The sequence below is a fragment of the Dasypus novemcinctus genome, chromosome 7, assembly GCF_030445035.2.
Source record: "Dasypus novemcinctus isolate mDasNov1 chromosome 7, mDasNov1.1.hap2, whole genome shotgun sequence".
Taxonomy (NCBI): Eukaryota; Metazoa; Chordata; class Mammalia; order Cingulata; family Dasypodidae; genus Dasypus; species Dasypus novemcinctus.
Genome location: NC_080679.1, coordinates 75,279,436 through 75,296,137, shown reverse-complemented (window position 1 = coordinate 75,296,137; position 16,702 = coordinate 75,279,436). Strand labels below are relative to the sequence as shown.

The 16,702-nt window shown below is 37.9% G+C and overlaps 1 protein-coding gene across 13 annotated transcripts in view; it reads left to right on the top strand.

The window, feature by feature from the left end:
* RAPGEF4 (Rap guanine nucleotide exchange factor 4) overlaps positions 1–16,702 on the top strand; it is a 339,975-nt gene that overhangs the window by 279,293 nt on the left and 43,980 nt on the right. For all 13 annotated transcript variants that reach the window (XM_012518928.4, XM_004476786.5, XM_004476785.4 and 10 more), the window contains 5 exons: positions 930–1,006; positions 1,570–1,716; positions 3,622–3,737; positions 7,558–7,646; positions 12,735–12,813. In XM_012518928.4, the coding sequence (XP_012374382.1) occupies positions 930–1,006; positions 1,570–1,716; positions 3,622–3,737; positions 7,558–7,646; positions 12,735–12,813 (508 nt within the window). The remainder of the gene's footprint in view (positions 1–929; positions 1,007–1,569; positions 1,717–3,621; positions 3,738–7,557; positions 7,647–12,734; positions 12,814–16,702) is intronic.

Below are 16,702 nucleotides of genomic sequence, written 5' to 3'. Positions count from 1 at the left end.
GTGGAGCACAGAACACTTTTTTTAATGGAACGCCCATTAACTTTTCAAAAAACATGCTTTAGAAAACCCTGTTCTTTCTTCAGGCTCAGTTGATTTAGTCAAATAAACAAGGAACCTGAATTGTATAAGCAAAGAGTTTTAAAAATTATGTTTCAAAATGCTTTATTTTCAGCCATCAAAAATGGTATTTCTAAGAGTGAGATTTATTTTAATGTAAGTGTTATTCCTTTAAATTGTAAAGGCTCACTTAAAAAATTTTGGTTGCTGATGACTTCTATCGCCTTTTATTTTTTTCATTCACTTTACTGTGAGATATTTAAATATTTCAAAGAAAAAATAGAGATATTACAAACACCTTTAAATCTGGCTTTCTCAAATACCAACATTAGGTCATATTTTTAGAGAATTAAACTCTGCAGATATAATTGAAGGCCCCTGTATTTCTTCTTGAATCCCATTCTTTTCCTTCCCTCTTCATAGTTACTCCTACCTGAATTTTAGTGGTTATTATTCAACAGCTCCCCCCCCTTTTTTTTTACTATATAGGTATGTATCCATAAACAGTAGCTAGTGCTGATTTACCTGTTTTCAAAATTCACATTATTAGTCAGATAGTTTAAAAACTATGTTTGATAGCATAGTGAGTTTTGAAGAATTCTGGGAAAAGTGTATGACTTTAAGAAGTGGATTTCTGGTAAATTGATATCTGTAAAAATATACCGTTTAGGGCATAGCAAGTAATACAGTGTTTCTGTTCCTTTCATATTCTACAGAAGAGGAAAGAATAATCCACCTGAATAAGTTAGTATTTGCCAGCAATTTTTTTCCTTTCTGTAATGAATGTATATAATTCTGGGGACTTAAAAAATGAATTGATAAGCTGTAATTTATATTGATTCTTGTCATACTTCTTTTCATTTTTTATCCAGTGTTTAACCAAGGAGAAGAAGGTACCTCGTGGTACATTATTCTAAAAGGATCAGTGAATGTAGTCATTTATGGCAAGGTATATATTATATATATATATGTATATATATTTTAAACGTTATGTTCCATTTACGAGTATGGCTCTAAGTATGAACAGTGCAATGAATGCTACAATTAGTTTTGCAACAACCCTGCTACCTGATGTAGAAAAAACATTGTTGCACCTCTAATCATAACTTGTCTAAAGTCTTATACTCTAAGTAGTGTTGCATTTTCCAGGACTCATCTCCTTATAGAATATAGTGTATATATATATATCTAATTTAGGGCATAGACTGTATTACTTGATATAGTTTTTTCAGTGGAATTAACCAAAAGTGAAATACCTTGGAAAGACTGAAGAATTAAAATTTAATTATACAGGGAAGCAGACTGGGGAGAGAAATAAATTTTAAAAAATAAAGCTTTAAAAAAAATGTAGTTATATAATGCTCCTCCCCACCAGCATGGGAGGACAGCCAGCTAGGTACAGTCCGTTTCTATGTGCAGTGTTTTAGGGTGGAAGAGTGCTTGTGGTGAGAGGCAGTTGGGTGTTTCCTTCATTTTAGGGATCATCCTTATTGAATGTTCTCTTATCTCCAGGGTGTGGTCTGCACTCTCCACGAGGGAGATGACTTTGGCAAGTTAGCACTAGTGAATGATGCCCCACGAGCTGCCTCTATCGTCTTGCGAGAAGATAATTGCCATTTCTTAAGAGTAGACAAGGAGGACTTCAACCGGATCCTGAGGGTGAGTCCAAGGCCAAGAGGGGCTAAGGGAAACACCACCATTTTTCCTTTTGCCAACTGAGTGAGGATGTGAGTGTGGTGTTAATAAAACCATATTGTGATTAACGGATGTTCTAAGAACAAAGGACCTTTGTTATAAAATTGACCTGTTCCTTGCTCTAGTGTGCATTCTGGGACTGAAAGGTGAAGTTCCAGTGAAGCTGCAAATGTGGGAGGCTCTGCTGGACCCAATACTTTTGCACATACCTGTTCTGGTCCATATCAAACTGAAGATAAATAGGGCTTCCTCTGGCAAATGTCAAAGGAGGAGAAGTTTTGTGTTCTTCCTCCGCCTGGTCTCCAAATCAGTGGCAGCCGCCCTCTGCCCCGTTTCTCTCCATATCTTATGGAAAGACTCTGAGTCTCCACCTCCTCTCTCTTCCCAAATCTAAACCTTTCTCAGGTGATCATATACTCTCTTTGATTTGCTGAGTGATTGCATTTTAATGGGAATTAATTTATTTCAATCATGTTTATTTCAACCAAGTGTTTACATTTTAACTGCTTTATTTCAAATTGTTTCATACTAAAGGAATTTCTGGCATCAGCAAATAGGTGAAAAATAGAGTGATAGAGACAGCCGGTGAAATTGCACTTAGAGTTGACTCTGAAGATGAGCCTAATTTATGGTGAAGATATCTGTGAGACTGGGTGATGTTCACAAGAAGTGATCCTTAGTCCCTTGGGAGATATAATTCAGTTTGACTAGTAGAAGCCCGGTTGAGGACTACTGAGGGTGACAGCAATGTCTCATGACCCCCCGCCTTTCAGGTGGCCAGCAGTCCTTCCCACCCTAGCCTGAGTTACCCAGAGAAACCATTCTCTTAGATTCTCTCTTGCTCCCTTCTCTTCCCTGCTTACTCATAGAGCAGGCTCCCCTCTTGCCTTCTCCCAGCCTTAGCTTAGCATCTTTTCCTACCCTACCCTGAAGTCCTAAGTGCAGATTCTATGTCTTCTTGTATGGTTGGCATTATTTAATGATGATTTACAATGTAATGCTTTTTTCCTTATTCCTTATGTATGAATAATTATCCTTACATGACCATAAGTATTTGACTTTGGTTACAAAATTTCTCCCAACAAAGTTTGTCTTAAGAATGCTTTCTCGTAATGCAAAGGAAGTTAAGTTGAATTTTATAACACTGCGTAGTACAGAAAAGAAGTACCACCTGACATTTGACTTAGTTCTTATCTAATATCTTTTAAAATGGAGACCAAAAGAAAGCACATTAAAAAATTTTAACTAATTATTTAAAATGACATTCAAATGTAGAGATGAACTTTCCTAACTCTTTGAAGTTTGCACACAGAGTTCATACCCAGCCAAGAAATTCTTGGAAAGAATCAGATTTGGACCATTATCATTGATGTAATTTATAAAAGCATTCAAAATAATGGAAAAATATTTTTAGTACAATTGACAATGAAACTGATTGTAATCTTAAATAGAGTCTTTTCATTAGAGAGAAAAAGAAACACTCCTAAGGAAATGAAATACACTCAGAAGAATATCAGGCTGAAAAAACTTTGCTGAAGCTGAGTTCTGTTTACCACATATTTTTACTAGCAAAAAATAAATAAATGTACTTGCTTTCCTACCTACCCTCTCCCAAAGGTTTCTTTGAGCACAACCATGCTCTACTCTGCTATTTTTCTGAATCTGGGATAAAAGAGTTTTTAAAACACATGCTTCGAACCTCATCTTGTCCCATCTCTGACCTTTCCAGCCCTTGACTTTGAAAATGACTTAATTTGTAGATGCAACAATTAGCATCACAAGTGCAAATGAGTTTCTGAAGCATTTGAAATTTCTTGCATTGTCTGAATAAATGGCAGCATCTGTATGTGGTGTAATTTGTATTTGCAGGACGTGGAGGCGAATACAGTCAGACTTAAAGAACATGACCAAGATGTCCTGGTGCTGGAGAAGGTCCCAGCAGGGAACAGAGCCTCTAATCAAGGAAACTCACAGCCTCAGCAAAAGTACGTTTGCATCCAACTCTGTAATTGCCAGACTATGATTAACCTTTTCACATGGTATCATCATTTCTACAATAGCAAGTTCTCCTCTTTTGTGGAAGACAGCAGTGTGTGTAACTTTTTTCCTCTCTGGTGACTAGTCACACATCTTGTGGAGCATAATGTATCCATTTCTGGCACTGTGTTGAGCCTGGTCCTGCCTAGAGTATTTTTCAGAAGACTATTCCCCTCTTGTAAAAACCTCGCTCTGTACATAGTGTTCTCCTATAACAGCTTTGACAGAGAAGGGGTGTAAGAGAACAATGGAGGTAGGAATTCCAGTCAATTCAAAGGAGACCCTAGGTGATGAGAACCTTTGGTATTTGAATTTTATAGGTAGGATTTCTCAGTAAATTTCGAATTTAAGAAGGTCTATTTATTGCAGCCCAGAAGCCTCATTCCTGCTAATGACACAGGGGTATTTGCTGTACATTGCTAGGCCTTCTGTTCAACTTGAGCCCCTTATAGCATATCTGTGTTCAGTCCTATGTAACTGCAATTCCTATGTAAGACTTTTGCTTCAACTTCCTATGTAAGACTTTTTCATCAGATGCACCAATGTTTGAATGATAAGACAGGAGAATTAGGAAATGTGACTCTAAGAAACTGTAGAAAACTGCAGACAATGGTTTTTAAAAATAAAGATTAATTTAAATCTTAGAAAAATAAAAACACTAATTCTGTAGCTAAAGAATTGTCATCAGATAATGATATGTTGAAAAAGAATGCATCCCAAGTAATTTCCCTTTGTTTGCCAAGTAAATGGGGGTGGTTCCCTTTATCAGGACATTTGCCATTACTGATGAATTTTTATTGTTTAGACTGAAAGTCTAAGGTTCAAATATTTTACTCTGAATAAATCAACATATTTGCAAAGAAGGAGGGAAAGAATATATTATTGACTATCTATTACATATTTTGCATATTTTATTTCAAACTTTGGAAAGGATTTACAACCCCTTTGGAAAAATATAGGCTCGGAGATGCAAATTATTTGCCCAAGGTCATGGAGCTTGTAATGAACAGAGCTTGAATTCAAGTCCAGCTTGACCAACTCCTATGCGGTGCTCCTTCAGTCTCTCAGCTTACTATAGCAAAATATAGTATGTTAATATTATATCTTTCAACACTATCTAGTAAATATTGCAAACCAATGTATTTCAAAAGGGCTAACATAAAATGGACTATAGAAAAAAACTATCATTCAAACATGTAAAATTACCATCTACATTTCTTTAAATTTCTTTATTCTTTTATTTACTAATATCCGTTCTTGAAACTTGCCTAAATGTTTTTGTAAGACTTGCCTTTCCATCCCTTAGATGAGGATAAGCCAGAAAACATTTTTTATTTGTCAGTCAGGGCTACTCCCAATGATTTTCTTTAGTGCCCTTAAATATAACTAGACCATTATATAGTGTAATCTGCATTCTTTAGTAATATCTAAGATGTCTCAGGAAGATTTTGCTAACTGAAAAAGTAAGATCCTGAAAATTCTTCTTCACATTGAAACATTTGAGCAGTAGGCCCCTGGAATTCCCCTCCTTCCCTTCTGCATATCCCTGGGGAACAGTCAAAAGCATTTGCTTGTTACAACATCTTCTTTTCAGATTGTCCTTCAAATATATATTTTTATGAAATCAAACTAAAGGAAACAGAAAAGGAAAGACCACATGTATTAAATTTATTGTAGGCCTGTATCTGATTTCTGTTATATCTCCATATTTGAAAACCAATTTTCTTATATAATTTTAAAAACATGCACATTTTCACAGTAACCCATTTAACAAATACCAGTGAGTACAAAATAATGCACCAAGTAGAATCAGTTCCCTGAGAATGAAAAGCCATTCTCTCAAGAGTTCATTTTGGGGAAGTGAATATGGCTCAACTGATAGTGTCTGCTTACCATATAGGAGGTTCAGGGTTCGAACCCAGGGCCTCCTGGTTTGTGTGGTGAGCTGGCCTATGCTCAGTGCTGCCACGCGCAAGGAGTGCCATGCCATGCAGGGGTATCCCCGGTGCAGGGGAGCCCCACATGCAAGGAGTGTATCCCGCAAGGAGAGCTGCCCCATGTGAAAAAAGCCCACGCAGGAGTGGCACTGCACACACAGACAGCTGACACAGCAAGATGATGCAACAAAAAGAGACACAGATTCCCAGTGCCTCCAAGAATGCACACGGACATAGAAGAACACACAGCGAATGGACATAAGAAAGTAGACAATGGGGGAGGGGAAAGAAAGAAATAAAATTTAAAAAAAAAAGAGTTCATTTGCATGTTGAGTTTCTCCAAGTCAGACTAGAGTTGAAAATGTTGTGTATCCATATAAGTGAATTTTGGACTGATGTTCCTGACAACTTTGATAACATGGCAATAGCTATGTCTTTGGATGGAGATAAAATGTAGGAACCTTTAGGACCTTTATCCACTGAGAAATTGTTCTTTTGAACTCAAGGAAGGTTGCCACATTCATTCTGATAATAATATTATTTTTCAATTAACTTTTCCCATGAGAAATCCAGTTTATGTGTACATTTTTAACTTTCAAACCACCTGTCTCTGCTCAAGTCACTCAATTCTGAGTGTGATATTAAAAATGCCGACAACAAGACAGTTTTTCTCCTGGTGAATATACTGTATGGAGCCTTCAAACATTTGCCATTTTGGTTATCTTTCTGCTCTGTGGTTACATGAATTTAGTAAGAAAGAAAGAATTTGAAATGACTGCTCCTGTTTTAGTTGGTGTTCCTTTTCCCTTACACTATCAGTTACCCCATTGCTCAACTCTGTCCTGTTTGCAAAAACATAGTCTCTTTCAGCCCCCCACACTCTGCACTTCTCTTAAAGTGCACATAGACGTGTTCTCATTTCAAAATAAAAAAAGAAGTGTCCTCGTGTTTAAACCTGATGTTGAGAGAAGATTTTCTGTCCCAGGTTATATAATATCTTTTCTTTAGAGGAAGTTTTTCAGTATCAGGGAGTGTTTCCTATAGAACAAACTCCCTGTAACTAGAACTAGTCTCCATCTGGAGGACATTGCTACACAGGCAGAGCAGTTGAGTGAAACACACTGAAGAGTTTGTCCTCATCAGTCAGACAGATGTCACTCACCTCAGAGATCTCATATTTACTTTGTGGCCTCACCTTGCTGGTTAAAGTCAATTACATGGATTTTCTACTGCTGGATTTAACTTTTTCATAATGCCGCCAGGGTTTTGTTTGTTTGCTATTTGGCGTTTTAGAGTTTTGTGGTTTTTTGCCCCAGTTTTATTATTAGCTGCATTTCCAACGCACATACCAGCTTACAGTTGGGAAAGACAGAACATTCCAGAAATAGGCAGGAAAATCCAGTGTGGGCCTGAAATTTTGCTACGAGTAACCCATATATGGATAACCTAGTTTACTGCAATTTCCCCTCACCAGCTCCTCCTGCTTGACCTGATCTGCTCTGGGATTTACATGTTCACTTTCATTCCTCTTTGGAATACTGCTGAGGTTTCTCAGCTCCCAGCCAGCGAAAGCTACTCTCCAAGAAGTTTCCTTTAGTTCCATGTAGGGGAAAAAAGAACAATCTTTTTAGTAACTACTTCAATTTTTGGTTTTTACATTATTTTCTTGTGTGACTTTGGCAAGGTATATTGCTCTCTAACCATGAGGCAAGGTATTGGCCGCAAGTTGTCAATACTTTCCCCAAGCTCTCAAATATGTGCATGTGTATAAATATATATAAACAATTTGTCCACTGTTAAAAAATTAATGACATTTTTATTTCTTACCTAGGTATACTGTGATGTCAGGAACACCTGAAAAAATTTTAGAGCATTTTCTAGAAACAATACGCCTTGAACCAGCTTTAAATGAAGCAACAGGTATACTCATACTCATAGAACAATTTTGTGTGCCCATTAAGTTCATGCATATCATTGTAAGTAAATTCTGAGTTCATCCTCAGAGTATAGCCAGTGTAGTTTTACAAGGGGCTGGTGTGTATTAGTATTAGGACAGCATCCCAATGTGACCCAGACAGGGGGAGCTTCTTCTCACTCTCCTCTGCCCTCTCCAATCCTGGCTATCTTTATAGATCACTTAGTGTCCTTCACACATATTAGGAGTAACTTCCATAAGCATCTCTTAAGTTATCATTCATTTATTTGTTTTTGGAAACAAAACTGAATTAATTAGCTTGCCTGGGAAGGGAGAGCCGAATCAAGTGCAAGTTCAGCCGGTGTCTCTGTAGTGCTCGTAAGGACTAGATATGGGCAAGAGGGAGGCAGTACTCCAAGCACGGTGAGCTGCTGAGGTCAGCTCCTTGGTTGGCTTCAGAGGCCAAGTGTAACCTCTTCTGTGCAAATGGTCACTGCACTGGTTCACTTCTCAAAAGTGTAGGTTCCCTTCTCAAAGACGCCCAGGCTGGGCTATATACAGGCTTGGTGTCACTCGGCTGGTAAATGTGATGGGTTTGCTTTAAGTTTGGTGAAATCTTCAACAGGATCAGCAGCATATTAGTACAGCCAGGTGCTTCGACCTTCCATAAGCATCTGTTGGGTTATAAATTAAATCCTTCCTCTTTCCATGAAGGATTTGAAGCTACCTACATAAAAGGCATAACCTTGCTCCGTTTGGGGATAAATGGTTCTCTCTATGGTTGTTGATTCTTGGGCTGACCCCCAGACTGTAACTAAACACCACAGTGAACTGGTCTTGTTAACCAAGATGCAGAGGTTTAATCAAGACAAACTCAGTAGTCAGGGTTATGGTCTCATTCCCTACATTGGGTCCCATCTTGTATATAACTTTGAAACAACCCACAGTCAATTTTGTAAAAAATTCTACTCTATTTCTCTGTCTCCTAGAATAAAGTCATGAATGGGTTAATATTTAAAGTATGCTGAGCTCTGGAGAAGAACATTTCTCATAAAAGGTCAGAAATGTATTTCAGAAACAACGGTAGTCAAAGTCCATTGATCTTTGCAATATGCAAAGATCATATTGTTATTATTATTATATATCTCCTAAAAGTATTTGACCACTGATTCACTTCTTATCACCTCTTCCAGTTTTTCTTTTTTTTAAATTATTATTGCCTTTTTTAAAAGGATAGATTAATCACACAGTTTTTCTTTTTGTAAACAGATTATCTGAGGTGTTTTTTACATACAAGCCAGAGGGATTTCCAGTTCAATATTTGTTGACTATGTTTTTGGGCAATCACTAATCCAGATGCTTTGGGCCAGCCAATGTTTATAAGAAAAGACCCCTCCCTCCCCATCTTTAGGAAGCTTGTAGTTGGCTAAAGGAAATAGAGAATGTGCACATAACTCTAACAAAAGCAGATTGTTTGTTCTGGAGCACTGACTGGTCGAGGCGACCAGGAAAAGTATCATGGAGAACATAGCCTTTGAAGTGGCTCTGAAGGGAGACTGGTAAAGGTAACTAGAGCTTGAGGACAAAGACTTCCATACTGAGGGAGAACAGTAGTACTGACCTAGAAACAGAAAAGGAAGAGCAGGTGGTCTGGTTTTCCTGGACTATTGATGACATAAGTGGGAGAAGGAAGATAAGAATTTGGAGTACAGATCTTGGTGGGTCCTAAAGGCAAAGCTAAGCACTGAGGAGTGGTCGGTGTCTGGGTGGAAGGAGAATGTGATGAGAGCTGTGCATTGAAGATGGAGAAACCCTTGAGGGACCACTTAGCTGGGGATAGCTTCCAAGAGGCATCTGTAACCTCAAATAAGCCAAATTTCTAGGACCATAGGTCAGGAAAAATGTAGCAGAATACCCCCTTCACCCCCCAATTAACTGTTTGCTTAAAACTTGTGATTGCATAATACAATCCCTTCTCTAAACTGAATATTGACTCAAAAGGCAGTTTCTGGTACATTTGAGACTATGGCATCTAAAAAAAGATATGTAAGATTTTGACTACCTGTGAAGAGCAAATATAACCTACCTTTTTAGGTCATCTCTAAAAAAATGGTGGGTACTGGATTTATTGCTTCTTAAGCAACAAAAAATGAGGCCTAGAAATCAGAGTATTCTGTGGATGGCACATGAAATGTGATTCCTAACCCTTCCATTTTTTTGTTGTTGGTGGTGGTGGTAACTAGATTAACTTCTTAATTTATATCAGACTTCATTCCCTGCAGTTTTTCTGATTGGTTTTCTTACAAGTAACGTGTTTAGCCTTGCAGAAAAAGAATAAATCTGTTTCTTTGTCATGAATAAAAAATAATAATATGCCCATCACCATTCTGGACACTAAAAATAATCCTAGTGCAGGTCCATGAAACCCCTAGATACAATGGAGTGGTATACTCTTGGCATTTATAGATTGAATATAAATGGAGAAATGACAAAATTGACTGTGAAACTTGTTCACATCATAGAAGTACACACACCTGGATTGACCGTGCATTCTCTCAATTTACCAAAGCATCTATTTTCTGCTTAAGAACTATTGGTTTCCTAGCCTTTTCACTTCTGTGACTAGTATTTATAGTTGAATGACTGGGGAAATCATTTTTAATAAGAAAGAATTTTTTAAAAATCAGTTCCTGAGGGTTCCCGCATGTGATAGAGAAAAAGAAAGGCACACTGAAATGTGGGTGCTGGGTGGTTGTCTATACTAAGTAAGGCTCTCCAGTCTTACAACAACCAAGTCAAATCTGTCCTTTACCAAATTTAAACTATGGCATAGCTCAGGGCTTCTGAGTGGGTAATAAATATCACTTCACCTATTCTCAGAAAACATACAAAACATAAGCATGAGTATAGACATTGAATTTGGGAAAGCCAAAATCCTTTTTGCTAATGAAAAAAGTTCTATATAGCTTCTATTTTGTGCCTTCTTTTCTGGCTCAGTATGATGGGACTGGAACCACCAGTAACAGTTTGGATTATACTCATCCCTTATATATAAATGAGTATAATGGTTAAACCTTTAGTCAGTGACTCACAATTTTCCAATGTTAATTGAAAACATGGATGTTGGAAATCGAATTCAAATAGGATTTGTTTATAGCTCACCATTTCCTATTTGAAAAGTTATGCAAGTTTCATAAATCTTAGCTGGAATAGTTCTTTTTTTTTAATTGAACATTCCCATAACATCTTAGAATACAAGTTTCAGTGGGCATATTCCTAAAGCTTTTGTCTTCAAAATCACTACTTCTGTCTTTGGGCAATTCAAATTTGTCCTTATGTGCCTCTAATGTATTTTTAACTCATCTATCATGTCTCTCATTCCCATAATGTCTGTTACTTTCCTTTACAGACTTTCAAATTGTTTTTTATGCTCTTCCAGTGTCTTCTTAATATCCTTTATCTCTTTAGGCATATTTTCTCTCAATTCTTTAAATTGATTTGAGAGAGTTGTGTGATTATCATTGATTAATTGTCTTAAATCCTGTATCTCTTCAGGATATTTGGTTTGTTCCTTTGGTTGGGCCATCCCTTCTGTTTCCTAGTATGGCTTGTAATTTTTTGCTTATGTCTAAGCATCTGAATATATTAGTGAATTTACTCTGATGGTCACTTTCTATCTCTTGCCTATTGTTAATACTTTTTTCACAGCTCTTCTTTGATATTTGGTTCAACTTATCCTAAGTCTTTAAAATTTCCCAGCTTAAGTTATCAAAATCATGCCAGGGACTCACTGATGAGGCACAGGTTTTCTCCCAGAAGTTAGAGAACAGTGAGACCCAATTGCAGTTTTTGTCCATGCAATTTCCAGACTAGCCAGCAGAGGTGCTCATTGGCACACCTTTCTGTGGAGGTATCTCTCAGTTTTCCTTTGTCTTGGTCTGGCTGGAGCCTATTGCTGGTCAAATTCATTGAAGAAAAGAGCTCCCCAACTCCTCCTCCCTTTTCCACTCTAACAGCTGACAGGGAGGAAGACATCTGCTCCCCTCTTAGTGAGCTGCAAAGAGCCAGAGGTTTTATCCTGCTTAATATGTAGGGAGTGGGGGAGAGGAGCCCTTCTCTGGTAGCCTGGAGGTTTAGTAACTCACAGTTTGTTGTTTCGGGTTCTTCATTTTTCTGCCCCTCATCCTCCTGGGAATTGTGAAGCACTATCCTGGTCTCCTGACCCACAAAGCAGGGCCCCCGGCAGCTTTTGGCTCTTTCTCCATTGTTTTTGTGAGAGAGCTGAGCCTTGTTTGCCTAATTCAATGCCATCTTCCCACAATCCCCAGTAAACCTTTTAAAATCATATTCCTAAAGCTTTGGATCTGTCTACATGTGCTTTCCCATCAGGGCTGACTAGATAGAGTTGTCTTTTTAAAATTCAATGATGAAGCAAAAGAGGTTTATCTTTGGGACTTGCCTTATTTGTTTTGCCATCCCTTTGCTAACTTATCTACAAAATGGCTTCAAATACAGAACATTCATCATTTTAGTCTACTGGATAGCTTTTGCTTTGATCCAGTTGCAGTTCACAGCATTTATTTTGTCCTCTTTTGCTGCTTTTCTTTTCCTCATCTATTCTCTGCTCTTATACCCCTTTTTAAAAAATTATCACCCCTCTCAACCCTTCATTGCTCTCTTTAGAAATAGGAGATTTAGAAAAGAGATAAAGGAAAAGAAGAAAATTGAAAAAGAAATATGGTATAAAGTAGGCAAAAAGATGACTGTGTCTTAATTCTGCATGTAGAATATTGCCCATGGGTGGATCTTTAATTATTAAAATATAACTTTTGGCTAAGGTGACTGATAGCCATTTGTACAAGGCTGTCTCCTTTTAAAATGTTATACTTTTTGTCCATTGTTCTAAGAAATTGGGTTTTGATCTCAGGCTCTGTCAACATTATTATTTTATATGCATGTACAGTAAAATTACACCCCAAACCAACTTATTAGATCCCTTAGCCAAGAACAAATGAATAGATTCTCTTGCTTTCCTAAGGATTTTTACAAGGACCTAATTTTCTTTCTGCTGTTCTCTTTTTCCCCTCCTCCAGATTCTGTTTTAAATGACTTTGTTATGATGCACTGTGTTTTTATGCCAAATACCCAGCTTTGCCCAGCTCTGGTGGCCCAATATCCTTTTGTTATGAAAGTCTCTATTCTCTTGAAGACATCCCACATAAAAGACATATGTGGCCATTATCTCATCTCATCCTCTGAAGGTAAGTCTTGGCCCAGGTAAAATTGTGCTTTAGATCCATGCCAAACTCTGAAATCCAGCACATTCCCCCACATAGACTCCAGCTCTTGTCAGCATAAGTCTTCTGTGCCAGGTTTGATGATCTCCTCAATACGTGTGTAAAGAAATGTGAACCAGTTTAGCCCCAAGAAGATGATGCTGTTAAGGAGTTTATTTGTCTGGGAGGTAGATTAGAAAAGCTGATGGAGAAGAATCTAGGTGTATTATTTAAGAATGGTGCCCTGACCTTGGAGTTAGAATTTGTGGCTCCAAAAGAAGAATACCTGGCAGGATGGGCCATGGTCTGCTTTTTTTAAAAAAAGATTTATTTATTTATTTATTTATTTATTTATTTATTTATTTATTTATTTATTTATTTATTTATCTCCCCTTGCCCACTCTGCCCCCGTTGTCTATACTCTGTGTCTATTTGCTGCGTCTTCTTTGTCCGCTTCTGTTGTTGTCAGCGGCACGGGAATCTGTGTTTCTTTTTGTTGCGTGTCCGTGTGAGTGGTGCCATTCTTAGGTAGGCTGCACTTTCTTTCGCTCTGGGCAGCTCTCCTTACAGAGTGCACTCCTTGCGCATGGGGCTCCCCTACATGGGGGACACCCCTGCGTGGCAGGACACTCCTTGCGTGCATCAGCACTGTGCATGGGCCAGCTCCACACATGTCAAGGAGGCCCAGTGTTTGAACGCGGACCTCCCATGTGGAAGATGGATGCCCTAACCACTGGGCCAAGTCTGCTTCCCATGGTCTGCTTTTATGCTTGCTCTAAACAGCCAGTATTAATCAGATTGTTAACCTGTTAAAAGAGATAGAAGTTCTTTATCCTGTCCTCCAGATACTGAATTTTTTTTTGTTCCTATATTTTATTACTACTATATTGACTTAAAACAAAGAAACAAAACTTGAAATTCTAAAACCATTTCCTCTAGGCAGCTTGAGGACTGAGTTTGTTTGAGGTGGCTTTTTAATAGTGTATTGAATTGACCAATTGATGTTCAGTGTCTGGCACAGAGTGAACATTATGGAAGCTGAAATAAAAGAAATGAATGTCATTAGTGAGTTATACCTTTAACTTTAGGTGGCATTTGAAAGGATATTTTTCCAATTCTACTTTATTTTCTTCTATACTAGAAACAAAAACTTCAAACCCAAATCATTTTGGCTTTTTGAGCAGCTAAATACATTGAAGGAGAATAGTTCTTTCTTTTTTATGAGCAATCCAATCAATGTTAGCATGTTTCAGTTTTTAAGAATTATAATTGCTCTCCCTGATTCTCATTTTCTTGTTCACCCATAATTCTCTTTAAAGTCAACAGAATGTGTGAGGAGAGGAGATTTGAGTTGAAGTGTTACTTAGTGGGAGCTGCAACAGTGAGATTTGGGTGTTTATTTGCCTGGAAACTAGCTTTCCAAGTAATGACAGCTTAATGAGACTTACTTATAATATATATTCTTCCTGGTGCATAGTCAATTTTTCTCGAGTAAAATTAACACATTCAGAATCTCTCTGTGCTCTTTTAACTCCATACATGGTAATCATTATTAGGCCTTTTGGATTTGTTGGAAGAAAAATAAAAACCACCACTGAATTTAGACTTACTTTTTTTTTCAACAATTAGCACATTGATAAGCCAAAGGCAAACCCAAAACCAAATAAGATGAGTGAGAGTAAAGTGGGCAGAGTCATATCATGTTTACAACTCAAAGCCCCACACCCTGAGCTTGTATGCTGCAAATTCTGATTTCTTCATTTATTAACATGTTCTCCTTCAGAGTTAGTTGAGAACATCTAGGTCACTGACCTCCGCTTTTAAAATATAAGTTCCTGGAGGAAAGGTCCATGTGATGCGCAGGCAGGAAGGTGAGAGTGTAATGATACTGGTGGGGAGGAAAAGTGTACAATAGAACAAGGGCCCTATGATGTCAAATCCTAACTCTTCTCCCAGCGAACCAAGGGGATCCAAGATGGCTGAGGATAATCTTCACCACTGAGTACTTTCAGATCATCTCCTTTATTTCTGCCCTGGGAGAACTTAGAGATTCTCTTCATCATTCTATTTTTAACCAGCTCTCTATGCGTCAGGCACTATACCGACAGTATCAACCTGTACTGTACCCATTTTATCCTTACCTATGTTATCTATTGGGTTAATATTAACTTTATTTTACAAGTAAGGATACTGATGAAAAAAAAGTAGTGACATGCCCAAGGCCAGTGGCAGCACCAAAATGCATCCCAGGGATTCCAAGCCTGGGATTTGTCTTTTTTTTCTCTCTCTCTTCACAACCTAATCTTTAAAAGCCTATTTATTTTAATGGTTAGTGATTCCATAAACTTAAATAAGAGTTTATAATATTTCTTGACAATATAGTGCAGGGTATGTATTTATCTATGATTCAGTTTGCTAAAACAAAGTAGACCTATTTTGTTTAAACCAAGTAAATAAAGGGCTTTGTGGAACTTTTATCTGTCTTGATGATTTGCTGAATGCATCCCTGAAGAATGTCCACTTTCAGTTTCAATAGTTTTCCAGTGTGCCAAGGTTCATTCTGTACACTCAAGGGGCCTATTTTCCATACTCAGCTGAGGAACTCAGGGATGTCACACAGGCCTTGAGGGATGTCACACAGGCCTTGAGGGATGTCACACAGGCCTTGAGGGGTACTACCTGCAGGTCTTCCCAGTGAGGAGAATAAGGAATAGGTTTGGGGCCTGTGAACTAGCCCAGCACTGTCCATTTTAACTTCCTGCAGTAATGAAAGTTTTCTTTGTCTGTGTTATATTAGTTACTGTCACTAAGGAACAAAAATTTTAATTCTATTTAATTTTAATTAGTTTAAATTGAAATAGCCACATGTGGCTGGTAGCTATGCAATTGGACAGCTCAGGTGTAATCTTTTGTTCCTGGGAATAAAACCTCAAACAAGAATTGCTGTTCTGTAATGCCTAGGGAGAGCACCCCAGGGAAACTTGGTGCACTGCTGCTGCAGGTAAGCCAAAGGAAAAGTCATGTATGTGTAAGTGCATCTATATTATGTTAAGGGCATAAGATAATATGCCAGGAGTCTTCTTCTTTATAAAGCTATGGTTTTGTGACCATAAGTAACATAAACCAACTGTGACTGCCTTAAGGAATAAAGGAATTCATCAGAAAGATATGAGGTAGCACACAGAACTGATGAGTAGAGCTTTTTCTAGAAAGGGGGCTCAGGGGGCAGGAACGAAGGACTCTGCTGTTGGAGTAAATCTCCAAAAATCATGGGCCCTCATTCCACTCTCTGGGAATATTCACATGCTGGGAAGAAGGGCCTAGCTGGTATAGCTTGGGTCACTGCCTATATCTTGGCCAAGGGAAGGTGAAGCACTTCACTGGGAAATTTCACAGGGACCACCTGCCAAGAAGAACAGAGAAAGTAGAGAAATAGATGATAGGCAAGCAAAAACAAATGTACGTAAGCTGCTAAGGCCACACCCACAAGCCTTGATTTGGGGGCAATAGGTATGTATAGTATAAAACCAAACAACGGGGTTAACCCCGTGTTTTTCACTTAGGATATAGAGATAGTAAAATACTTAACCACTTTCTATTAGTGAGTTGCTTTGGCTGAGTGTTTTCAAAGTACTTAATATCTATGAATTCAAAGCAGCCCTATGAAGAAGTCAGAATTTTCACTGCTCTTTTTCCAAATCAATAAACCAGGATAATGAAAAATTATGATTTGCTCAGAGAAAGGTAATTACTAGTACAAAAATGATTTGAGCCCTGAGCCACTG